The sequence below is a fragment of the Oncorhynchus gorbuscha genome, linkage group LG05 (genome assembly GCF_021184085.1).
Source record: "Oncorhynchus gorbuscha isolate QuinsamMale2020 ecotype Even-year linkage group LG05, OgorEven_v1.0, whole genome shotgun sequence".
In the NCBI taxonomy this organism is placed as follows: Eukaryota; Metazoa; Chordata; class Actinopteri; order Salmoniformes; family Salmonidae; genus Oncorhynchus; species Oncorhynchus gorbuscha.
In genome coordinates this window covers 1424299-1450836 of record NC_060177.1, presented here as the reverse complement: position 1 = coordinate 1450836, position 26538 = coordinate 1424299, and the positions used below count along the sequence as shown (strand labels likewise).

The window sequence follows — 26538 nt, the reverse complement described above, 5'->3', positions numbered from 1 at the left end:
AGGAGCACCCCTAGGAGCACCCCTAGTGTCTATATAACACATAACACCACCTCTTCCTGAGGACCGGCCCACCTCTTCCTGAGACTCGGCCCACCTCTTCCTGAGACACAGCCCACCTCTTCCTGAGACTCGGCCCACCTCTTCTTGACGACCGGCCCACCTCTTCCTGAGGCCCGGCCCAACTCTTCCTGAGGCCCGGCCCACCTCTTCCAGAGACTCGGCCCACCTCTTCCAGAGACTCGGCCCACCTCTTCCTGATGCCCGGCCCACCTCTTCCTGATGCCCGGCCCACCTCTTCCTGAAGCCCGGCCCACCTCTCCCCGAAGCCCGGCCCACCTCTTCCCGAGGCCCGGCCCACCTCTTCCTGAGACTCGGCCCACCTCTTCCTGAGGCCCGGCCCACCTCTTCCTGAGACCCGGCCCACCTCTTCCTGAGGCCCGGCCCACCTCTTCCTGAGGCCCGGCCCACCTCTTCCTGAGGCCCGGCCCACCTCTTCCTGAGGCCCGGCCCACCTCTTCCTGATGCCCGGCCCACCTCTTCCTGAGACTCGGCCCACCTCTTCCTGAGACTCGGCCCACCTCTTCCTGAGACTCGGCCCACCTCTTCCTGAGACTCGGCCCACCTCTTCCTGAGACCCGGCCCACCTCTTCCTGAGACCCGGCCCAACTCTTCCTGAGGCCCGGCCCACCTCTTCCTGATGCCCGGCCCACCTCTTCCTGAGGCCCGGCCCACTTCTTCCTGAGGCCCGGCTCACCTCTTCCTGAGGCCCGGCCCACCTCTTCCTGAGGCCCGGCCCACCTCTTCCTGAGGCCCGGCCCAACTCTTCCTGAGACTCTGCCCACCTCTTCCTGAGACCCGGCCCACCTCTTCCTGAGGCCTGGCCCACCTCTTCCTGAGGCCAATAATCTCTCCTCTCTCTGTCTCCCTGTTTGACTGACCCCTAACCCCTACACCCTCGTCTCTCTGTTTGACTGACCCCTAACCCCTACACCCTAACCCCTCTCTCTGTCTCTCTGTTTGACTGACCCCTAACCCCTACACCCTCCTCTCTCTGTCTCTCTGTTTGACTGACCCCTAACCCCTCCTCTCTCTGTCTCTTCAGGTCATAGAGTGTTTAGTACAAGGTCAGGTCCTGGACAGGCCGAGGGTTTGTCCCAAGGATGTGTATGACCTGATGCTGGCCTGCTGGCAGAGGGAACCACAGCAGAGGTTGAACATCAAGGACATTCAGAAGGTCCTCTATACCATGGGGAAAGACACACCTGTCTACCTGGATATACTCAGCTAGCACCAGTTCTACCTGGACGGAGTAGGGAGTTGATCCTAGACACTCACCTTGGATCAGTTTTGCATTTCTCTAACCAATGGATAAGTTTAAGATTGGGGAGGAGAAGCTGATCCTAGACCTGTACCTTAAGGGAAACTTTACCCTGGAGCTTGCCTGGATGTGTTGGGCTAAGATGGTCTGGATGTAATGCTTGTTGGACAGACAGACTGATAGACAACCAGGACATAACCAGCCAGCCTGTTCCTTACTGTTCCACTGTCAACAGGAGCCTAAACGTTTGGGAAGGACTCAAAGTGCCTGATCCACTATTTCCATATACTGGATAAAAGTATCAACAAAACAAAGGTTTACATTTTGTTTCCTGATACAGTGTACACACCTGGTCAATCTGTCATGGACAGGTGTTCCTAATGTTCTGTCCACTCAGTGTATATCCAGTGCAAAGTATTCAGGACCCTTGACTTTTTCCACATTTTGTTATGTTACAGCCTTACTCTAAAATTGATTAAAATATATATTTTTCCTCATCAATCTACACACAATACCCCATAATGACAAAGCGAAAAACAGGTTTTTTGATTTTTTTTTATGTATTAAAGATACAAAACATAAATACCTTATTTACATAAGTATTCAGACCCTTTGCTATGACACTCTAAGTGGAGCTCAGGTGCATCCTGTTTCCATTGATCATCCTTGATGTTTCTACAACTTGGAGTCCACCTGTGGTAAATTCAATTGATTGGACATGATTTGGAAAGACTCACACCTGCCTATATAAGATCCCACAGCTGACAGTGTATATCAGAGCAAAAACTAAGCCATGAGGTTGAAGGAATTGTCCCCAGAGCTCTGAGACAGGATAGTGTAGAGGCACAGATCTGGGGAAGGGTACCAAAACATTTCTGCAGCATTGAAGGTTCCCAAGGACACAGTGGCCTCCATCATTCTTAAATGTAAGAAGTTTGGAATCACCAAGACTCTTCCTAGAGCTGGCTGCCCAGCAGAGCCTTGGTCGGGGAGGTGACCAAGTACCTGATGGTCACTGACAGAGCTCCAGAGTTCCTCTGTGGAGATTGGATAACTTTCCAGAAGGACAACCATCTCTGCAGCACTCCACCAATCAGGTCTTTATGGTAGTGACCAGATGGAAGCCACTCCTCAGTAAAAGGCACATGACAACCCGCTTGCAGTTTGCCAAAAGGCACCTAAAGGAGAAACAAGATTCTCTGGATGAAACCTGTCACCAACGGTGAAGCATGGTGGTGGCAGCATCACTACGGTGAAGCATGGTGGTGGCAGCATCACTACGGTGAAGCATGGTGGTGGCAGCATCACAACGGTAAGCATGGTGGTGGTAGCATCACTACGGTGAAGCATGGTGGAGGCAGCATCACTATGGTGAAGCATGGTGGTGGCAGCATCACAACAGTGAAGCATGGTGGTGGCAGCATCACTACGGTGAAGCATGGTGGTGGCAGCATCACTACGGTGAAGCATGGTGGTTGCAGCATCATGCTGTGGGGATGTTTTTCAGTGGCAGGGACTGGGAGACTAGTCCGGATCGAGAGAAAGATGAACGGAGCAAAGTACAGAGAGATCCTTGATGAAAACCTGCTCCAGAGCATTCAGGACCTCAGACTGAGGTGAAGGTTCACCTTTCAACAGGACAACGACCCTAAGCACACAGCCAAAACAATGCAGGAGTGGCTTCGGGACAAGTGTCTGAATGTCCTTGAGTGGCCCATCCAGAGGCCAGACTTGAACCCGATCCAACATCTCTGGAGAGACCTGAAAATAGCTGTGCAGCGATGCTCCCCATCCAATCTGACGGAGCTTGAGAGGATCTGCAGAGAAGAATGGAAGGAACTCCCCAAATACAGGTGTACCAAGCTTGTAGCGTCCTACTCAAAACGACTCGAGGCTGTAATCACTGCCAAAGGTGCATCAACAAAGTACTGCGTAAAGGGTCTGAATATTAATGGAAATGTGATATTTTAGTGTTTTTTAAATGTATAAATTTGCAATAAAAAATGAAAACATTATTTTGCTTTGTCGTTATGTGGTATTGTGTGTGTCCATGTTAGAGTATGGCTGTAATGTAACATAATGTGGAAAAAGTCAAGCGGTCAGAATACTTTCTGAATGTACTGTTTATGATCTATAGTTATTCAATGAAGATGATGTTTATCAAACACTGCAAGGAAAACACACAAAAAATACTGTAAATGAAGGGAAATCATGTCTTTAAGGTACAGTGATCATGTCTTTAAGGTACGGTGATCATGTCTTTAAGGTACGGTGATCATGTGTTTAAGGTACGGTGATCATGTGTTTAAGGTACGGTGATCATGTCTTTAAGGTACGGTGATCATGTCTTTAAGGTACGGTGATCATGTCTTTAAGGTACGGTGATCATGTCTTTAAGGTACGGTGATCATGTCTTTAAGGTACGGTGATCATGTCTTTAAAGGTACGGTGATCATGTCTTTAAGGTACGGTGATCATGTCTTTAAGGTACGGTGATCATGTCTTTAAGGTACGGTGATCATGTCTTTAAGGTACGGTGATCATGTCTTTAAGGTACGGTGATCAGGTCTTTAAGGTACGGTGATCATGTCTTTAAGGTACGGTGATCAGGTCTTTAAGGTACGGTGATCATGTCTTTAAGGTACGGTAATCAGGTCTTTAAGGTACGGTGACAACACGACAGAAGATGAAACGTTCCTGTGTTTCCTTTTCATTAGTAGATACTTATATATTACATATTTTTACGTTTCATTTGGAGATGTCAGTCTGCCATGTCTGTTGCGAAGGACACACCCCTTTTTTGGGGAGAAACTGATACTGTCAAACTATTGGCAGGGACTTGATGATGAAAGCCTTACTGCTCTCCAATTGGCTGCGTCAGAGTTCTCATGCTAATGAGGCTCCCTCATTTCTGTCCAATGAACTGGAGGAAGGGAGAAACTCACCAATCAACAGCCAACAAAGTACAATTCTATTTGAATTGAAGTGAATGTACATAATGTACATGTCTGTGTGTTAATTTATCTTTCCTTGAATTCTTTAACTTCCTTTCCAATACGATGGCTATAAATGGACTACATCATCTCTGACTTCTGTTTTTAATCAAAGTCACGATCACAGAGGTGATTGGTTATTGTCTTCGGGACTCACATATAGGGAGGCTTAAGTCCATTGACTCTAGAAAGAGAAGGAGAGACTTTTTACAATGCGGAGTGCACCAAAAGAGAGATTTCTCCAAACCAGTGGAGGCTGGCGGAGGGGAGGACGGCTCAAAATAACGGCTGGAACAGAGCGAATGGAATGGAATCAAACACATAGAAACTCTGTGTTTTGATGTATTTATTACCAATCCACTCATTCCGCTTCCCGCCATTACCATGAGCCTGTCCTCCCCAATCAAGGTGCCACCATCCTCCTGTGCTCCAAATTATATTTCTTCAGGAGGTGAAAAAAAATCAAATACCAATCACCAAACACACAGACACACACTGAATAATGTGATAAGATGTCCCACAACCCCCTCTGCCTGTCACCAAACACACACTGAATAATGTGATAAGATGTCCCACAACCCCCTCTGCCTGTCACCAAACACACACTGAATAATGTGATAAGATGTCCCACAACCCCCTCTGCCTGTCACCACACACACACTGAATAATGTGATAAGATGTCCCACAACCCCCTCTGCCTGTCACCACACACACACTGAATAATGTGATAAGATGTCCCACAACCCCCTCTGCCTGTCACCACACAGAGACACAAAAGAGTTAAGAGGGGACTGGTTGCACCCTACAGGAGGAGGGAGGGGACTGGTTGCACCCTACTGGAGGACGGATGGGACTGGTTGCACCCTACAGGAGGAGGGATGGGACTGGTTGAACCCTACAGGAGGAGGAGGGAGGGGACTGGTTGAACCCTACAGGAGGAGGGAGGGGACTGGTTGAACCCTACAGAAGGAGGGAGGGGACTGGTTGGCCCCTACAGGAGGAGGGAGGGGACTGGTTGAACCCTACAGAAGGAGGGAGGGGACTGGTTGGCCCCTACAGGAGGAGGGAGGGGACTGGTTGCACCCTACAGGAGGAGGGAGGGGACTGGTTGCACCCTACTGGAGGAGGGATGGGACTGGTTGCACCCTACAGGAGGAGGGAGGGGACTGGTTGAACCCTACAGGAGGAGGGAGGGGACTGGTTGCACCCTACAGGAAGAGGGAGGGGACTGGTTGCACCCTACAGGAGGAGGGAGGGGACTGGTTGCACCCTACAGGAAGAGGGAGGGGACTGGTTGAACCCTACAGGAGGAGGGAGGGGACTGGTTGCACCCTACAGGAGGAGGGAGAGGACTGGTTGAACCCTACAGGAGGAGGGAGAGGACTGGTTGAACCCTACAGGAGGAGGGAGGGGACTGGTTGAACCCTACAGGAGGAGGGAGGGGACTGGTTGCACCCTACAGGAGGAGGGAGGGGACTGGTTGAACCCTACAGGAGGAGGGAGGGGACTGGTTGCACCCTACAGGAAGAGGGAGGGGACTGGTTGCACCCTACAGGAGGAGGGAGGGGACTGGTTGCACCCTACAGGAGGAGGGAGGGGACTGGTTGCACCCTACAGGAGGAGGGAGGGGACACAATTTGCACCCTACAGGAGGAGGGAGGGGACTGGTTGCACCCTACAGGAGGAGGGAGGGGACTGGTTGCACCCTACAGGAGGAGGGAGGGGACTGGTTGCACCCTACAGGAGGAGGGAGGGGACTGGTTGCACCCTACAGGAGGAGGGAGGGGACTGGTTGCACCCTACAGGAGGAGGGAGGGGACTGGTTGCACCCTACAGGAGGAGGGAGGGGACTGGTTGCACCCTACAGGAGGAGGGAGGGGACTGGTTGCACCCTACAGGAGGAGGGAGGGGACTGGTTGCACCCTACAGGAGGAGGGAGGGGACTGGTTGCACCCCAGGAGGGGGAGGGGACTGGTTGCACCCTACAGGAGGAGGGAGGGGACTGGTTACACCCTACAGGAGGAGGGAGGGGACTGGTTCTACAGGAGGAGGGAGGGGACTGGTTGCACCCTACAGGAGGAGGGAGGGGACTGGTTGAACCCTACAGGAGGAGGGAGGGGACAATCAACCCTAAGGGGAGGGAGCACTGGTTTAACCCTACAGGAGGAGGGAGGGGACTGGTTACCCTACAGGAAGAGGGAGGGGACTGGTTGCACCCTACAGGAGGAGGGAGGGGACTGGTTGCACCCTACAGGAAGAGGGAGGGGACTGTTGAACCCTCTGGAGGAGGGAGGGGACTGGTTGTATACAGGAGGAGTCAAGGACTGGTTGAACCCTACAGGAGGAGGGAGAGGACTGGTTGAACCCTACAGGAGGAGGGAGGGGACTGGTTGAACCCTACAGGAGGAGGGAGGGGACTGGTTGCACCCTACAGGAGGAGGGAGGGGACTGGTTGAACCCTACAGGAGGAGGGAGGGGACTGGTTGCACCCAACAGGAAGAGGGAGGGGACTGGTTGCACCTTACAGGAGGAGGGAGGGGACTGGTTGCACCCTACAGGAGGACAGGGGACTGGTTTACCCTACAGGAGGAGGGAGGGGACAATACAGGAGGAGGGAGGGGACTGGTTGCACCCTACAGGAGGAGGGAGGGGACTGGTTGCACCCTACAGGAGGAGGGAGGGGACTGGTTGCACCCTACAGAGGAGGGAGGGGACTGGTTGAGGAGGGGAGGGGACTGGTTGCACCCTACAGGAGGAATATGCACCCTACAGGAGGAGGGAGGGGACTAAACCCTACAGGAGGAGGGAGGGGACTGGTTACACCCTACAGGAGGAGGGAGGGGACTGGTTGCACCCTACAGGAGGAGGGAGGGGACTGGTTGCACCCTACAGGAGGATTTACCCTACAGGAGGAGGGAGGGGATTTACACCCTACAGGAAGGGAGGGGACTGGTTGCAACAGGAGGAGGGGACAATGAACCCACATATGAAATAAAATCCACGGACGGACAGACGGACAGAGCAGCCCTGAGAACAGTAGTGGAGAGGGTAGTTCGGTTCTTTTACACATCACAGACAAACTGTCCAAAAGGCAAGCAGCGCCTATTCAACCTCAGGACAGCTGAAGAAATTCGGCTTGTCACCAAAAAACCAAACTACAGAAGGAGCATCCTGGGGGATTATACCGCCTGGTTGGCAACTGCTCTGCCCTCAACCGTAAGGCTCTCCAGAGGGTAGTGAGGACTGGCATCACCGGGGGCAAACTACCTGCCCTCCAGGACACCCACTACCAGGTTGTTACAGGAAGGCCATAAAGATCATCAAGGACATCAACCACCCGAACCACTGCCTGTTCACCCCGCTATCATCCACAGGCGAGGTCAGTACAGTGCATCAAAGCTGGGACCTGAGACTGAAAAACAGCTTCTATCTCAAGGCCATCAGACTGTTAAACAGCCACCACTAAGTACTGAGTGGCTGCTTCAACACACTGTCATTGACACTGACCCAACTCCAGCCATTTTAATAATGGGAATTGAGGGGAAATGATATAAATATATCACTAGCCACTTTAAACAATGCTACCTTATATAATGTTACTTACCCTACATTATTAATCTCATATGCATATGTATATACTGTACTCTACATCATCGACTGCATCCTTATGTAACACATGTATCACTAGCCACTTTAACTATGCCACACTTTGGACTGATACCATCTACTGTATGCTGCTCTGACCATCACTCATTCATATATCCTTATGACACCCTTACACTGTGTATAAGACAGTAGTTTTGGAATTGTTAGTTAGATTACTTGTTGGTTATCACTGCATTGTCGGAACTAGAAGACAAGCATTTCGGACACTCGCATTTAACATCTGCTAACCATGTGTATGTGACAAATAAAATTTGATTTGATTTGATTTGAGAAATGTTAACAAGTCAAATATACTGTCAGGTGAAAATGATTAATTTTATTATCCATTAGCACAATTGTTTGCATTCCCAATTCTGACGGACGTCATGATTGGACCTGTTGTTACGTTGGGGATTTATATACAGAACCAGTCAAAGATTTGGACACACCTACTCAGTCAAGGGTTTTTATTTTTTACTATTTTCTACATTGTAGAATAATAATGAAGACATAAAAACTAGGAAATACATATGGAATCATGTAGTAACCAAAAAAGTGTTAAACAAATTAAAATATAGTTCATATTTTAGATTCTTCAACATAATAGATTCTTCAACATAATAGATTGTCCTAACATAATAGTTTGTGGTGCTTTCGCTGTAAAGCACTTGTATTTCTATCAACATTTATAATGAGTATTTCTGTAAATTGATGTGGCTCTCTGCAATATCACCGGATGTTTTTGGAACTACTGAACATAACGCGCCAATGTATACTGAGATTTTTTTAGATAAATATGAACTTTATCGAACAAAACATAAATGTATTGTCTAACATGAAGTCCTATGAGTGTCATCTGATGAAGATCATCAAAGGTTAGTGATTAATTCTCTCTCTATTTCAGATTTTTGTGACTCCACTCTTAGCTTGGAAAAATGGCTGTGTTTTTCTGTGACTTGGCTCTGACCTAACATAATAGTTTGTGGTGCTTTCACTGTAAAGCCTATTTTAAATCGGACACTGGTGGGATTAACAACACAATTACCATTAAAATGGTATTATACTTATAATTTTAATTATGAGATTTCTGTGGTTTTGAATTTGGCGCCCTGCACTTTCACTGGCTGTTGTCATATCGACCCTGTTAACGGGATCTCAGCCCTAAGAAGTTTTAAACAAACAACAAATATATTTGAGATTTGAGATTCTTCAAAGTAGCCACCCTTTGCCTTGATGACAGCTTTGATTGATTATCGATCTTGGACATGCACCAGAAAAGATTATTAATGTGATCAATAGCATCACATGTCAAATGTATTGAGATTATTGCAACATGTCAAGCACATCAGGAGCACAGTATCTAGCATAGAAACAGTTTCCTTATTGTTATAGACTGTCTTTAACCTACAATATCTAGCATAGAAACAGTTTCCTTATTGTTATAGACAATCTTTAACCTACAGTATCTAGCATAGAAACAGTTTCCTTATTGTTATAGACAATCTTTAACCTACAGTATCTAGCATAGAAACAGTTTCCTTATTGTTATAGACAATCTTTAACCTACAGTATCTAACATAGAAACAGTTTCCTTATTGTTATAGACAATCTTTAACCTACAGTATCTAACATAGAAATAGTTTCCTTATTGTTATATTTTTTAGCAGGTGACAGTCAGGAGCCAATCTGTAGTGAGCACTCAGACAGAACATTGCAGCTGGAGTTTATGACTCAGATGATGAGAGACCTTCCACTTCCTATTGTGTGTCAGTTGGGAGTGTTTGTGAGGTTAGGGTTTGACGATGGGGGCACTTTGGCAACTTGGCCTTCCATTCAGCTGGTGAGAGGGATGTTGCATTGACACGGAGGAGATGAAGAGGGTCTCCTCAGCAGAAGTAGATCTCTCCATCTATAGGAGGCTCTATGTGCTGGGTTTCTACGGAGACAAACAGATAAACAGACTACAATCAAACCCTGTATTTACACTGTAGTTATACCTTTACACACTGTAGTTAGTTATTTACACTGTAGTTATACCTGCTACTGTAGTATTTACACTGTAGTTATACCTGCCACTGTAGTTATACCTGCCACTGTCGTATTTACACTGTAGTTATACCTGCCACTGTCGTATTTACACTGTAGTTATACCTGCCACTGTAGTTATACCTGCCACTGTCGTATTTACACTGTAGTTATACCTGCCACTGTAGTATTTACACTGTAGTATACCTACCTGCCTGTCCATTACACTGTAGTTATACCTGCCACTGTCGTATTTACACTGTAGTTATACCTGCCACTGTAGTTATACCTGCCACTGTCGTATTTACACTGTAGTTATACCTGCCACTGTCATATTTACACTGTAGTTATACCTGCCACTGTCGTATTTACACTGTAGTTATACCTGCCACTGTCGTATTTACACTGTAGTTATACACTGTCGTATTTACACTGTAGTTATACACTGCCACTGTCGTATTTACACTGTAGTTATACCTGCTACTGTCGTATTTACACTGTAGTTATACCTGCCACTGTCGTATTTACACTGTAGTTATACCTGCCACTGTCGTATTTACACTGTAGTTATACCTGCCACTGTCGTATTTACACTGTAGTTATACCTGCCACTGTCGTATTTACACTGTAGTTATACCTGCCACTGTCGTATTTACACTGTAGTTATACCTGCCACTGTCGTATTTACACTGTAGTTATACACTGTCATATTTACACTGTAGTTATACCTGCCACTGTCGTATTTACACTGTAGTTATACCTGCCACTGTCGTATTTACACTGTAGTTATACCTGCCACTGTCGTATTTACACTGTAGTTATACCTGCCACTGTCGTATTTACACTGTAGTTATACCTGCCACTGTCGTATTTACACTGTAGTTATACCTGCACTGTCGTATTTACACTGTAGTTATACCTGCCACTGTCGTATTTACACTGTAGTTATACCTGCCACTGTCGTATTTACACTGTAGTTATACCTGCCACTCATATTTCACTGTATTATACACTGTAGTTATACCTGCCACTGTCGTATTTACACTGTAGTTATACCTGCCACTGTCGTATTTACACTGTAGTTATACCTGCCACTGTCGTATTTACACTGTTATAGTTATACCTGCCACTGTCGTATTTACACTGTAGTTATACCTGCCACTGTCGTATTTACACTGTAGTTATACCTGCCACTGTCGTATTTACACTGTAGTTATACCTGCCACTGTCGTATTTACACTGTAGTTATACCTGCCACTGTAGTTATACTGTCGTATTTACACTGTAGTTATACCTGCCACTGTCGTATTTACACTGTAGTTATACCTGCCACTGTCGTATTTACACTGTAGTTATACCTGCCACTGTCGTATTTACACTGTAGTTATACCTGCCACTGTCGTATTTACACTGTAGTTATACCTGCCACTGTCGTATTTACACTGTAGTTATACCTGCCACTGTCGTATTTACACTGTAGTTATACCTGCCACTGTCGTATTTACACTGTAGTTATACCTGCCACTGTCGTATTTACACTGTAGTTATACCTGCCACTGCATATTTACACTGTAGTTATACCTGCTACTGTCGTATTTACACTGTAGTTATACCTGCCACTGTCGTATTTACACTGTAGTTATACCTGCCACTGTCGTATTTACACTGTAGTTATACCTGCCACTGTCGTATTTACACTGTAGTTATACCTGCCACTGTCGTATTTACACTGTAGTTATACCTGCTACTGTCGTATTTACACTGTAGTTATACCTGCCACTGTCGTATTTACACTGTAGTTATACCTGCCACTGTAGTTATACCTGCCACTGTCGTATTTACACTGTAGTTATACCTGCCACTGTCGTATTTACACTGTAGTTATACCTGCCCACTGTAGTTATACCTGCCACTGTCGTATTTACACTGTAGTTATACACTGTCGTATTTACACTGTAGTTATACCTGCCACTGTCGTATTTACACTGTAGTTATACCTGCCACTGTCATATTTACACTGTAGTTATACCTGCCACTGTCGTATTTACACTGTAGTTATATGCCACTGTCGTATTTACACTGTAGTTATACCTGCCACTGTCGTATTTACACTGTAGTTATACCTGCCACTGTCGTATTTACACTGTAGTTATACCTGCCACTGTCGTATTTACACTGTAGTTATACCTGCCACTGTCGTATTTACACTGTAGTTATACCTGCCACTGTCGTATTTACACTGTAGTTATACCTGCCACTGTAGTTATACCTGCTACTGTCGTATTTACACTGTAGTTATACCTGCCACTGTAGTTATACCTGCCACTGTAGTTATACCTGCCACTGTCATATTTACACTGTAGTTATACCTGCCACTGTCGTATTTACACTGTAGTTATACCTGCCACTGTCGTATTTACACTGTAGTTATACCTGCCACTGTCGTATTTACACTGTAGTTATACCTGCCACTGTCGTATTTACACTGTAGTTATACCTGCCACTGTCGTATTTACACTGTAGTTATACCTGCCACTGTAGTTATACCTGCCACTGTAGTTATACCTGCCACTGTCGTATTTACACTGTAGTTATACCTGCCACTGTCGTATTTACACTGTAGTTATACCTGCCACTGTCGTATTTACACTGTAGTTATACCTGCCACTGTCATATTTACACTGTAGTTATACCTGCCACTGTGTAGTTTACACTGTAGTTATACCTGCCACTGTCGTATTTACACTGTAGTTATACCTGCCACTGTCGTATTTACACTGTAGTTATACCTGCCACTGTCGTATTTACACTGTAGTTATACCTGCCACTGTAGTTATACCTGCCACTGTATTTACACTGTATTTACCTGCCACTGTAGTTATACCTGCCACTGTCGTATTTACACTGTAGTTTACCTGCCACTGTAGTTATACCTGCCACTGTCGTATTTACACTGTAGTTATACCTGCCACTGTAGTTATATCTGCTACTGTAGTTATACCTGCCACTGTAGTTATACCTGCTACTGTCGTATTTACACTGTAGTTATACCTGCCACTGTCGTATTTACACTGTAGTTATACCTGCCACTGTAGTTATACCTGCCACTGTCGTATTTACACTGTAGTTATACCTGCCACTGTCGTATTTACACTGTAGTTATACCTGCCACTGTCGTATTTACACTGTAGTTATACCTGCCACTGTCAGTTACATTTTGCTGCACACTGATTAAAACATTTGTTATACCTGCAAGTATTGTGGTGGCAGCATCATGTTATGGGTATGCTTTACACTGTAGTTATACCTGAAACCACTGTACACTGTAGTTATACCACTGTCCAGTTATACCTGCCACTGTCGTATTTACTCCTTATTTACACTGTAGTTATACCTGCTACTGTCAAATATTTACACTGTAGTTATACCTGCCACAGTCGTATTTACACTGTAGTTATACCTGCCACTGTCATATTTTACACTGTAGTTATACCTGTCGTATTTACACTGTAGTTATACCTCACAAAACATACTCGCTGTACACTGTAGTTATACTGCCACTGTAGTTATGCCTACTTTTACACTGTAGTTATACCTGCCACTGTCGTATTTACACTGTAGTTATACCTGCCACTGTTGTATTTACACTGTAGTTATACCTGCCACTGTCGCAGTTGCAAATGAGAACTTGTTATAACTGCCACTGTAGTTATACCTGCCACTGTTAAAAATTTACACTCAGATAGTTATACCTGCCACTGTCGTATTTACACTGTAGTTATACCTGCCACTGTCGTATTTACACTGTAGTTATACCTGCCACTGTCATATTTACACTGTAGTTATACCTGCCACTGTCGTATTTACACTGTAGTTATACCTGCCACTGTCGTATTTACACTGTAGTTATACCTGCCACTGTCGACTGGATTTACACTGTAGTTATACCTGCCACTGTATTTACACTGTAGTTATACCTGCCACTGTCTGGACTATTTACACTGTAGTTATATACCAGATTTTACACTGTAGTTATACCTGCCACTGTCATATTTACACTGTAGTTATACCTGCCACTGTAGTTATTACACTGTAGTTATACCTGCCACTGGTCGTATTTACACTGTAGTTATACCTGCCACTGTCGTATTTACACTGTAGTTATACCTGCCACTGTCGTATTTACACTGTAGTTATACCTGCCACTGTATTTACACTGTAGTTATACCTGCCACTGTCGTATTTACACTGTAGTTATACCTGCCACTGTAGTTATACCTGCCACTGTCATATTTACACTGTAGTTATACCTGCCACTGTCGTATTTACACTGTAGTTATACCTGCTACTGTACTGTCGTATTTACACTGTAGTTATACCTGCCACTGTGGTATTCTACACTGTAGTTATACCTGCCACTGTCATATTTACACTGTAGTTATACCTGCCACTGTCGTATTTACACTGTAGTTATACCTGCCACATAGTATTTACACTGTAGTTATACCTGCCACTGTCGTATTTACACTGTAGTTATACCTGCCACTGTCTGTAGTTATACCTACACTGTAGTTATTTACACTGTAGTTATACCTGCCACTGTCGTATTTACACTGTAGTTATACCTGCCACTGGATTTACACTGTAGTTATACCTTACACTATACCTCACTGTCGTATTTACACTGTAGTTATACAGACCCACTGTCATACCTTTACACTGTAGTTATACCTGCCACTGTCGTATTTACACTGTAGTTATACCTGTCTCATATTTACACTGTAGTTATACCTGCTACTGTGTATTTACACTGTAGTTATACCTGCCACTGTCCTCCTTTACACTGTAGTTATACCTGCCACTGTCATATTTACACTGTAGTTATACCTGCCACTGTCGTATTTACACTGTAGTTATACCTGCCACTGTCGTATTTTACACTGTAGTTATACCTGCCACTGTCGTATTTACACTGTAGTTATACCTGCCACTGTCGTATTTACACTGTAGTTATACCTGCCACTGTAGTTATTTACACTGTAGTTATACCTGCCACTGTCGTATTTACACTGTAGTTATACCTGCCACTGTCATATTTACACTGTAGTTATACCTGCCACTGTCTATTTACACTAGTTATACCTGCATTTACACTGTAGTTATACCTGCCACTGTCCTTATTTACACTGTAGTTATACCTGCCACTGTCATTTACACTTTACACTGTAGTTATATGACTGCCACTGTCGTATTTACACTGTAGTTATACCTGCCACTGTCGTGATTTACACTGTAGTTATACCTGCCACTGTCCTATTTACACTGTAGTTATACCTGCCACTGTCGTATTTACACTGTAGTTATACCTGCCACTGTAGTTATACCTACACTGTAGTGATACCTGCCACTGTCATATTTACACTGTAGTTTATACCTTACACTGTAGTTATACCTGCCACTGTCATAACACTGTAGTTATACCTGGTGACTGTCTCCCTTTACACTGTAGTTATACCTGCCACTGTCGTATTTACACTGCCACTGTAGTTATACCTGCCACTGTCATATTTACACTGTAGTTATACCTGCCACTGTCATATTCTACACTGTAGTTATACCTGCCACTGTAGTTTTACACTGTAGTGTAGTTATACCACTGTAGTTACACTGCCAGTGTAGTTATACCTGCCACTGTCATATTTACACTGTAGTTATACCTGCCACTGTAGTTATACCTTATTTACACTGTAGTTATACCTGCCACTGTAGTTATATCTGCTACTGTCATATTTACACTGTAGTTATACCTGCCACTGTAGTTATACCTGCCACTGTAGTTATACCTGCCACTGTCATATTTACACTGTAGTTATACCTGCCACTGTAGTATTTACACTGTAGTTATTTTAGTGTTACACTGTAGTTATACCTGCCACTGTCCTATTTACACTGTAGTTATACCTGCCACTGTCGTTTTACACTGTAGTTATACCTGCCACTGTCGTATGTTACACTGTACTGTAGTTATACCTGCCACTGTAGTTATACCTGCAACACTGTCGTATTTACACTGTAGTTATACCTGCCACTGTCATATTTCAACACTGTAGTTATACCTGCCACTGTTATTTACACTGTAGTTATACCTGCCACTGTCATATTTACACAGTTATATCTTTTGTCTCAACACTGTAACCTGGGATGTCGTTTTAACACTGTAGTTATAATGTGACTGATTAAAACACTGTAGTTATTAACCTGCCACTGTCTCCCTTTCAACACTGTAGTTATACCTGGTGACTGTCTCCTGTCTAAGTGTAGTTATACCTGCCACTGTCTCAACACCTAGAACCTGGTGAGTTTGTTAACACTAGTTATACCTGCCACTGTGAAAACTCAGTGTAGTTATACCTGGTGACTGTCCCACTGTCTCATATTTACACAGTGTAGTTTACCTGCCACTGTAGTTATAACTGCCACTGTAGTTATAATGACTGTCATATGTACCACTGATAGTGTAACCTGCCACTCTCCCCTGACAACACTGTACATTTTATACCTGTCCACTCTTATTTACACTGCCTAGTGAAAGTTACACATCCTGTCTCAACAGTCTTCACATTTTGCTTTCAACATTTTTGTAGTTATACCTGGTGATGTTGAAAATCAACACTGTAGTTAAACCTGGTGATCAGGTTTTCAAGTATTGTGGTGCAAATAAATGTACTTTTCTCAACGTGTCATCGGAAAAGCAATGTTTAAATGTCAGTCCTCCCCTGAAAAGAGTAACTCAGATGGAGAGTATCGTGAGTCCAGTCTCTGCCTGGTCCTAATTATACATTTTGAATGACTCTCCTTCACCAAAGAGAACCGTTACTGTCTCAGTCCTTTTGCGTGAAAATCAGAGGCTAAATTGTAAAGACAGGTCTGAATATTTCAGTCCATCAAACTTTAATAAATAAATGTCACTAGTAACTTACAGACCCAACTGTGAATAATGACAAAACTGATGTTTAAATTTACCCTAAGAGTAACACACATTATGGAGACTGCCCATTTTTTCTACTGTGTTATTATTGGTAATTGTTTATTCGAATGTGATCACACTCAAACATTAACCTCGCTGTTGAAGACATAAGCAATAAAGACAACTATGTTTTTAAATTTGTAAACTGCCTACCTGTCTCATGCCTTTTGCACACATTGTATATAGACAGCCCATTTTTTCTAAAGTTATTGACTTGTTAATTGTTTATTAGTGTAACTCTGTGTTGTCTGTTCACACTGATGCTTTATCTTGGCCAGGTCCAGTTGCAAATGAGAACTTGTTCTCAACTAGTCTCAACTGAAATAAAATAAAAAAAAGATAAAGGTGATAAAAAATCTCAACACTGTAGAATAGCCCAGATCCCAGACCCAACAACACTGGATTGTGGTCTCAACACTGTAGTAGAATAGCCCAGATCACAGACCCAACAACTGGACTGGATTGTGGTCTCAACACTGTAGTAGAATAGCCCAGATCACAGACCCAACAACCTATAAAGGATTGTGGTCTCAACTGTAGTAGAATAGCCCAGATCACAGACCCAACAACTGGACTGGATTGTGGTCTCAACACTGTAGTAGAATAGCCCAGATCACAGACCCAACAACCTATAACTGGACTGGATTGTGGTCTCAACACTGTAGTAGAATAGCCCAGATCACAGACCCAACAACTAATGGACTGGATTGTGGTCTCAACACTGTAGTAGAATAGCCCAGATCACAGACCCAACAACCAACAACTGGACTGGATTGTGGTCTCAACACTGTAGTAGAAAGCCCAGATCACAGACCCAACAACTGGACAGACCCAACAACTAACTGGACTGGATTGTGGTCTCAACACTGTAGTAGAATAGCCCAGATCACAGACCCAACAACCTATAACTGGACTGGATTGTGGTCTCAACACTGTAGTAGAATAGCCCAGACCACAGACCCAACAACCAATAACTGGACTGGATTGTGGTCTCAACACTGTAGTACCCAACAACCAATAGCCCAGATCACAGACCCAACAACCAATAACTGACTGGATTGTGTCTCAACACTGTAGTAGAATGACTGCCCAGATCACAGACCCAACAACCCTGTCTCAAACTGGACTGGATTGTGTCTCAACACTGTAGTGTAGTTATACCTGGTGACTGTCCTCCCTGTCTCAACACTGTAGTGTGTACCTGGTGACTGTCCTCCTGTCTCAACACTAGTGTGTACCTGGTGACTGTCCTCCCTGTCTCAACACTGTAGGACCTTGACTGTCCTCCCTGTCTCAACACTGTAGTGTAGTTATACCTGGTGACTGTCCTCCCTGTCTCAACACTGTAGTGTGTACCTGGTGACTGTCCTCCCTGTCTCAACACTGTAGTGTATACCTGGTGACTGTCCTCCTGTCTCAACACTGTAGTGTAGTTATACCTGGTGACTGTCCTCCCTGTCTCAACACTGTACAGACCTGGTGACTGTCCTCCCTGTCTCAACACTGTAGTGTAGTTATACCTGTGACTGTCCTCCCTGTCTCAACACTGTAGTGTAGTTATACCTGGTGACTGTCCTCCCTGTCTCAACACTGTAGTGTGTACCTGGTGACTGTCCTCCCTGTCTCAACACTGTAGTGTATACCTGGTGACTGTCCTCCTGTCTCAACACTGTAGTGTAGTTATACCCAGACTGTCCTCCCTGTCCCAACACTAGTGGTACCACTGTCCCTGTCTCAACACTGTAGTGTATACCTGGTGACTGTCCTCCCTGTCTCAACACTGTAGAGTTATACCTGGTGACTGTCCTCCCTGTCTCAACACTGTAGTGTAGTTATACCTGGTGACTGTCCTCCCTGTCTCAACACTGTAGTTATACCTGGTGACTGTCCTCCCTGTCTCAACACTGTAGTGTAGTTATACCTGGTGACTGTCCTCCCTGTCTCAACACTGTAGTGTAGTTATACCTGGTGACTGTCCTCCCTGTCTCAACACTGTAGTGTATACCTGGTGACTGTCCTCCTGTCTCAACACTACCTGGTGACTGTCCAGACCTCAACACTGTAGTGTAGTTATACCTGGTGACTGTCCTCCCTGTCTCAACACTAGTGAATACCTGGTGACCTGTCTCAACACTGTACAGTTATACCTGGTGACTGTCCTCCCTGTCTCAACACTGACTAGTGTAGTTATACCTGGTGACTGTCCTCCCTGTCTCAACACTGTAGTGTAGTTATACCTGGTGACTGTCCTCCCTGTCTCAACACTGTAGTGTAGTTATACCTGGTGACTGTCCTCCCTGTCTCAACACTGTAGTGTAGTTATACCTGGTGACTGTCCTCCCTGTCTCAACACTGTAGTGTGTACCTGGTGACTGTCCTCCCTGTCTCAACACTGTAGTGTATACCTGGTGACTGTCCTCCCTGTCTCAACACTGTAGTGTAGTTATACCTGGTGACTGTCCTCCCTGTCTCAAACAGTGTGTACCTGGTGACTGTCCTCCCTGTAGTAGTTATACCTGCTGACTGTCCTCCCTGTCTCAACACTGTAGTGTGTTATACCTGGTGACTGTCCTCCCTGTCTCAACACTGTAGTGTGTACCTGGTGACTGTCCTCCCTGTCTCAACACTGTAGTGTGTACCTGGTGACTGTCCTCCCTGTCTCAACACTAGTGTGTACCTGGTGACTGTCCTCCCTGTCTCAACACTAGTGTGTACCTGGTGACTGTCCTCCCTGTCTCAACACTGTAGTGTAGTTATACCTGGTGACTGTCCTCCCTGTCTCAACACTGTAGTGTAGTTATACCTGGTGACTGTCCTCCTGTCTCAACACTGTAGTGTAGTTATACCTGGTGACTGTCCTCCCTGTCTCAACACTGTAGTAGTTATACCTGGTGACTGTCCTCCCTGTCTCAACACTGTAGTGTAGTTATACCTGGTGACTGTCCTCCCTGTCTCAACACTGTAGTGTAGTTATACCTGGTGACTGTCCTCCCTGTCTCAACACTGTAGTGTAGTTATACCTGGTGACTGTCCTCCCTGTCTCAACACTGTAGTGTAGTTATACCTGGTGACTGTTCACCCTGTTCCTTCTTCTTGTCCTTCTTGTTCTTGCTCCTGTCTTTAGCCAGTTGCAGCAGTCTGTTAGGTATCTGGTTCTGACTGTCTCCACTAGGGGCCTTTAGGGCCGGGGCCTCAGAGAAAGGGCTTAGGCTCTTCCCTTTTGACGAGGTCAAGGATTCTTTCCTGGGAGAGGAGGAGAACTCAGTCGGGTCCATTGGATCTTTGTCCAGGGAGGTAGAGGAGGGGAAGTGGGGGGAGTCGTCCGAGGTAGAAGAGGGAGTTCTCTGTATCCACCTCTGTTGAAGATGACAGGATGTGCGGTTATGAATATGATATTACATTATAATGTTGTCTGAGTCGGTACAGCCACCGGGTTTCTTCATGCTTCATGCCGATAGAAGCAGACATCACCCTGGGAAGAGGAAGGGCGGGGGTGTACGCTTCATGATTAACGACTCATGGTGTAATCATAACAACATACAGGAACTCTATTAATTTTGTTCAACTGACCTAGAATTCCAAACAATCAAATGCCCATGCCGACCACATTATCTCACAAGAGAATTCTCTTCGATCATAGTCCCAGCCGTGATATCACCCCCAAGCAGATACCTCGACTGCGGAGGAAATTAGCTGGAAACTAAACTGAAAACCATATATCCTGAAGCTGCATTTATTGTAGCAGGAGATTTTAACAAATCAAATTTGTGAACAAGGCTACCTAAATTATATCAGCATAGTGACTGTAGCACGAGAGCCATACACTGGACCACTGCTAAACTTCCACAAGGCAAACAAGGCCCTCCCCTGCCCTCCCTTCGGCAAATCTGACCACGACTCCATCTTTCTCCTACCGTCCTATAGGCAAACACTCAACCAGGATGTACCTGTGACTAGAACCATTCAATGCTGGTCTGACCAATCGGAATTCACTCTTCAAAATTTTGGGGTGACAGGTAGCCTTAGTGGTTAGAGCATTAGGCCAGTAACCGAAAGGTTGCTAGATCAAATCCCTGAGATGAAAAGGTAAACATCTGTCATTCTGCCCCTGAACAAGGCAGTTAACCCACTGTTCCTAGGCTGTGATTGAAAATAAGAATTTGTTCTTCACTGACTTGCTTAGTTAAATAAAGGTTAAACAAAGAATATATATAATAATTAAACAAGCGAAATGTCGGTATAGGGACAAAATGGAGTCGCAACTCAACGGCTCAGACACGAGAGGTATAGATACTATAGATAATATATTATAAATATGATACATATTAGAGTACAGGTGTTATATAATATATTATAAATATAATTGTTATAGAATAGACATAATATACATAGTATAGTAGAGATAATATATTATAAATATATATATTATAAATATGATAGATATTATAGTATAGATAATGTATTATAAATATGATACATATTATGGTATAGAAATAATATAGATGTTATAGTATAGATAGTATATTATAAATATGATAGATAATATAGATATAGTAGTATAGACATAGACAGTATAGAACAGATAATATATTATAAATATGATATATATTATAGTATGTATATTATAGTATAGATAATATATAATAAATATGATATGTATTATCGTACAGAAATAATATAGATAGTATATTATAAATATGATAGATATTATAGCATAGAAATAATATAGATATTATAGTATAGATAGTATAATATAAATATGATAGATATTATAGCATAGAAATAATATAGATATTATAGTATAGATAGTATAATATAAATATGATAGATATTATAGCATAGAAATATAGAAATAATATAGATATAGTAGTATTGATATAATACAGTTATATGGTATAGATAATATATTATAAATGATAGATATTATAGCATGGATATTATAGTATAGAACAAATAGTATATTATAAATATGATTGATATTATAGTACAGATATAATATAGATTGATATTATAGTACAGATATAATATAGATATTATATATTATAGGCGACTAGTTTTGATAGCCTTTAGCCGTACCCTCATACTACTCCTTCTCTGTTCCGCGGGTGATGTGGAGGTAAACCCAGGCCCCGCATGTCCCCAGGTACCCTCATTTGTTGACTTCTGTGATCGAAAAAGTCTTGGTTTTATGCATGTCAACATCAGAAGCCTCCTCCCTAAGTTTGTTTTACTCACTGCTTTAGCACACTCTGCTAACCCTGATGTCCTTGCCGTGTCTGAATCCTGGCTCAGGAAGGCCACCAAAAATTCAGAGATTTCCATACCCAACTATAACATCTTCCGTCAAGATAGAACTGCTAAAGGGGAGGAGTTGCAGTCTACTGCAGAGATAGCCTGCAAAGTAATGTCATACTTTCCAGGTCCATACCCAAACAGTTTGAACTACTAATTTTGAAAATTACTCTCTCCAGAAACAAGTCTCTCACTGTTGCCGCCTGCTACCGACCCCCCTCAGCTCACCGCTGTGCCCTGGACACCATTTGTGAATTGATTGCCCCCCATCTAGCTTCAGAGTTCGTTCTGTTAGGTGACCTAAACTGGGATATGCTTAACACCCCGGCAGTCCTACAATCTAAGCTAGATGCCCTCAATCTCACTCAAATCATCAAGGAACCCACCAGGTACAACCCTAACTCTGTAAACAAGGGCACCCTCATAGACGTCATCCTGACCAACTGGCCCTCCAAATATACCTCTGTTGTCTTCAACCAGGATCTCAGCGATCACTGCCTCATCGCCTGTATCCGCCACGGAGCCGCAGTCAAACGACCACCCCTCATCACTGTCAAACGCTCCCTAAAACACTTCTGTGAGCAGGCCTTTCTAATCGACATGGCCCGGGTATCCTGGAAGGACATTGATCTCATCCCGTCAGTTGAGGATGCATGGTTATTCTTTAAAAGTAACTTCCTCACCATTTTAGATAAGCATGCTCCGTTCAAAAAATGCAGAACCAAGAACAGATACAGCCCTTGGTTCACTCCAGACCTGACTGCCCTCGACCAGCACAAAAACATCCTGTGGCGGACTGCAATAGCATCGAATAGCCCCCGTGATATGCAACTGTTCAGGGAAGTCAGGAACCAATACACGCAGTCAGTCAGGAAAGCTAAGGCCAGCTTCTTCAGGCAGAAGTTTGCATCCTGTAGCTCCAACTCCAAAAAGTTCTGGGACACTGTGAAGTCCATGGAGAACAAGAGCACCTCCTCCCAGCTGCCCACTGCTCTGAGGCTAGGAAACACGGTCTCCACCGATAAATCCATGATTATCGAAAACCGATAAGCACTTCTCAACGGCTGGCCATGCCTTCCGCCTGGCTACTCCAACCTCGGCCAACAGCTCCGCCCCCCGTAGCTCCTCACCCAAGCCTCTCCAGGTTCTCCTTTACCCAAATCCAGATAGCAGATGTTCTGAAAGAGCTGCAAAACCTGGACCTGTACAAATCAGCTGGGCTTGACAATCTGGACCCGCTATTTCTGAAACTATCTGCCGCCATTGTCGCAACCCCTATTACCAGCCTGTTCAACCTCTCTTTCATATCGTCTGAGATCCCCAAGGATTGAAAAGCTGCCGCAGTCATCCCCCTCTTCAAAGGGGAGACACCCTGGACCCAAACTGTTACAGACCTATATCCATCCTGCCCTGCCTATCTAAGGTCTTCGAAAGCCAAGTCAACAAACAGGTCACTGACCATCTCGAATCCCACCGTACCTTCTCCGCTGTGCAATCTGGTTTCCGAGCCGGTCACGGGTGCACCTCAGCCACACTCAAGGTACTAAACGATATCATAACCGCCATCGATAAAAGACAGTACTGTGCAGCCGTCTTCATCGACCTCGCCAAGGCTTTCGACTCTGTCAATCACCATATTCTTATCGGCAGACTCTACAGCCTCGGTTTTTCGGATGACTGCCTTGCCTGGTTCACCAATTACTTTGCAGACAGAGTTCAGTGTGTCAAATCGGAGGGCATGCTGTCCGGTCCTCTGGCAGTCTCTATGGGGGTGCCACAGGGTTCAATTCTCGGGCCGACTCTTTTCTCTGTGTATATCAATGATGTTGCTCTTGCTGCGGGCGATTCCCTGATCCACCTCTACGCAGATGACACCATTCTATATACTTTCGGCCCGTCATTGGACACTGTGCTATCTAACCTCCAAACGAGCTTCAATGCCATACAGCACTCCTTCCGTGGCCTCCAACTGCTCTTAAACGCGAGTAAAACCAAATGCATGCTTTTCAACCGATCGCTGCCTGCACCCGCATGCCCGACTAGCATCACCACCCTGGATGGTTCCGACCTTGAATATGTGGACATCTATAAGTACCTAGGTGTCTGGCTAGACTGCAAACTCTCCTTCCAGACCCACATCAAACATCTCCAATCGAAAATCAAATCAAGAGTCGGCTTTCTATTCCGCAACAAAGCCTCCTTCACTCACGCTGCCAAGCTTACCCTAGTTAAACTGACTATCCTCCGATCCTCGACTTCGGCGATGTCATCTACAAAATGGCTTCCAACACTCTACTCAGCAAACTGGATGCAGTCTATCACAGTGCCATCCGTTTTGTCACTAAAGCACCTTATACCACCCACCACTGCGACTTGTATGCTCTAGTCGGCTGGCCCTCACTACATATTCGTCGCCAGACCCACTGGCTCAGGTCATCTACAAGTCCATGCTAGGTAAAGCTCCGCCTTATCTCAGTTCACTGGTCACGATGGCAACACCCATCCGTAGCATGCGCTCCAGCAGGTGTATCTCACTGATCATCCCTAAAGCCAACACATCATTTGGCCGCCTTTCGTTCCAGTACTCTGCTGCCTGTGACTGGAACGAATTGCAAAAATCGCTGAAGTTGGAGACTTTTATCTCCCTCACCAACTTCAAACATCAGCTATCCGAGCAGCTAACCGATCGCTGCAGCTGTACATAGTCTATAGGAAAATAGCCCACCCATTTTCACCTACCTCATTCCCATACTGTTTTTTATACTGTTTTTATTTATTTATTTTTCTGCTCTTTTGCACACCAATATCTCTACCTGTACATGACCTGATCATTTATCACTCCAGTGTTAATCTGCAAAATTGTATTATTCGCCTACCTCCTCATGCCTTTTGCACACATTGTATATAGACTGCCCACTTTTTTCTACTGTGTTATTGACTTGTTAATTGTTTATTCCATGTGTAACTCTGTGTTGTCTGTTCACACTGCTATGCTTTTATCTTGGCCAGGTCGCAGTTGCAAATGAGAACTTGTTCTCAACTAGCCTACCTGGTTAAATAAAGGTGAAATAAAAAAAATAAAAAAAATATATATAATATAGACAGTATATGATAGATATTATGGTACAGATATTATAGTAGATAGTATAGAGTAAAGTTGATAGATATAATCGTATAGATAATATAGATCGTATATATAATAGATTATAAATGACAGATATTATAGTGTAGATATTTTAGGAGATAGTGTAGATATTATAGAAATACATATGATAGATAAAATAGTATATATATTTTAATATAGATGCTGTAGTATAGATAATATATTGTCAATATGATATATATGATAGTGTAGATAATATAGATATTGTAGTATAGATAATATATTGTCAATATGATAGATATGGTAGTATAGATAGAGTATAGATAATATAATATGACAGATATTACAGCATGGATATTGTAGTATAGATATAACATAGATAGTATAGTGTAAATTATATATCATAAATATGATAGAAATGATAGTGTACAGATAATATATAATAAATATGATAAATATTATAGTATAGATATAATATAGACAGTGTCATGACTGTCCTGCTCGGCTCAGGTTACCGGGGTCCACAATCCTACAGAGAGATCTCTCACCCCCACCAGAGGAGAAGAGGTGTGAAGATGGTTTATGACACCTCACCCCACCAGAGGAGAAGAGGTGTGAAGATGGTTTATGACACCTCACCCCCACCAGAGGAGAAGAGGTGTGAAGATGGTTTATGACACCTCACTCCCACCAGAGGAGAAGAGGTGTGAAGATGGTTTATGACACCTCACTCCCATTGTAAATCTAAGGCAGCAGACACAATTCCTTTGTCCTCTCACTACCGAGAACATTTTCATGCAATAAATGGACTTTGTGAAAACGGTTTGGTCAGCCACAATGGTGGCAATGACAAAAGTTGGAATTTGAAAATATATGTCATTTTTGTTTTGTTGTTAAAAGTTAATAAAGGACGACTTTATAACCAAAACAGTGTAACTTGAAGAGTTGTTCTTGTATGTTTATACGTTGTACGTTGGTGGAAAATGACCAAATCAAAGAGAATGTTTTTGTAAAGATGAAATGTGAAGTTAATTGTCTAAATTGGATCTGAGTAAAATCCAGACCTTGCCTCGTATCTTGGCCCAGAGAATTGCCCTAAAAGGCGGTTACGCCCACTTCTGACCCGAGGGTATAA

At 44.1% G+C, this 26538-nt stretch overlaps 2 protein-coding genes across 2 annotated transcripts in view; one reads left to right on the top strand and one right to left on the bottom strand.

Moving 5' to 3' along the window:
- The window catches only part of LOC124035359 (NT-3 growth factor receptor-like), a 101621-nt gene extending 99824 nt beyond the window's left edge, over positions 1 to 1797 (top strand). Inside the window, exon 17 of the mRNA XM_046348821.1 lies at positions 1103 to 1797. Within this exon, the coding sequence (XP_046204777.1) occupies positions 1103 to 1288 (186 nt within the window). The 3' untranslated portion in view covers positions 1289 to 1797. The remainder of the gene's footprint in view (positions 1 to 1102) is intronic.
- Positions 1798 to 9842: 8045 nt separating this feature from the next.
- LOC124035358 (A-kinase anchor protein 13-like) overlaps positions 9843 to 26538 on the bottom strand; it is an 80722-nt gene continuing 64026 nt past the window's right edge. Inside the window, exons 22-23 of the mRNA XM_046348820.1 lie at positions 20073 to 20364; positions 9843 to 9892 (exon numbers count right to left, since the gene is read on the bottom strand). Of these exons, the coding sequence (XP_046204776.1) occupies positions 9843 to 9892; positions 20073 to 20364 (342 nt within the window). The remainder of the gene's footprint in view (positions 9893 to 20072; positions 20365 to 26538) is intronic.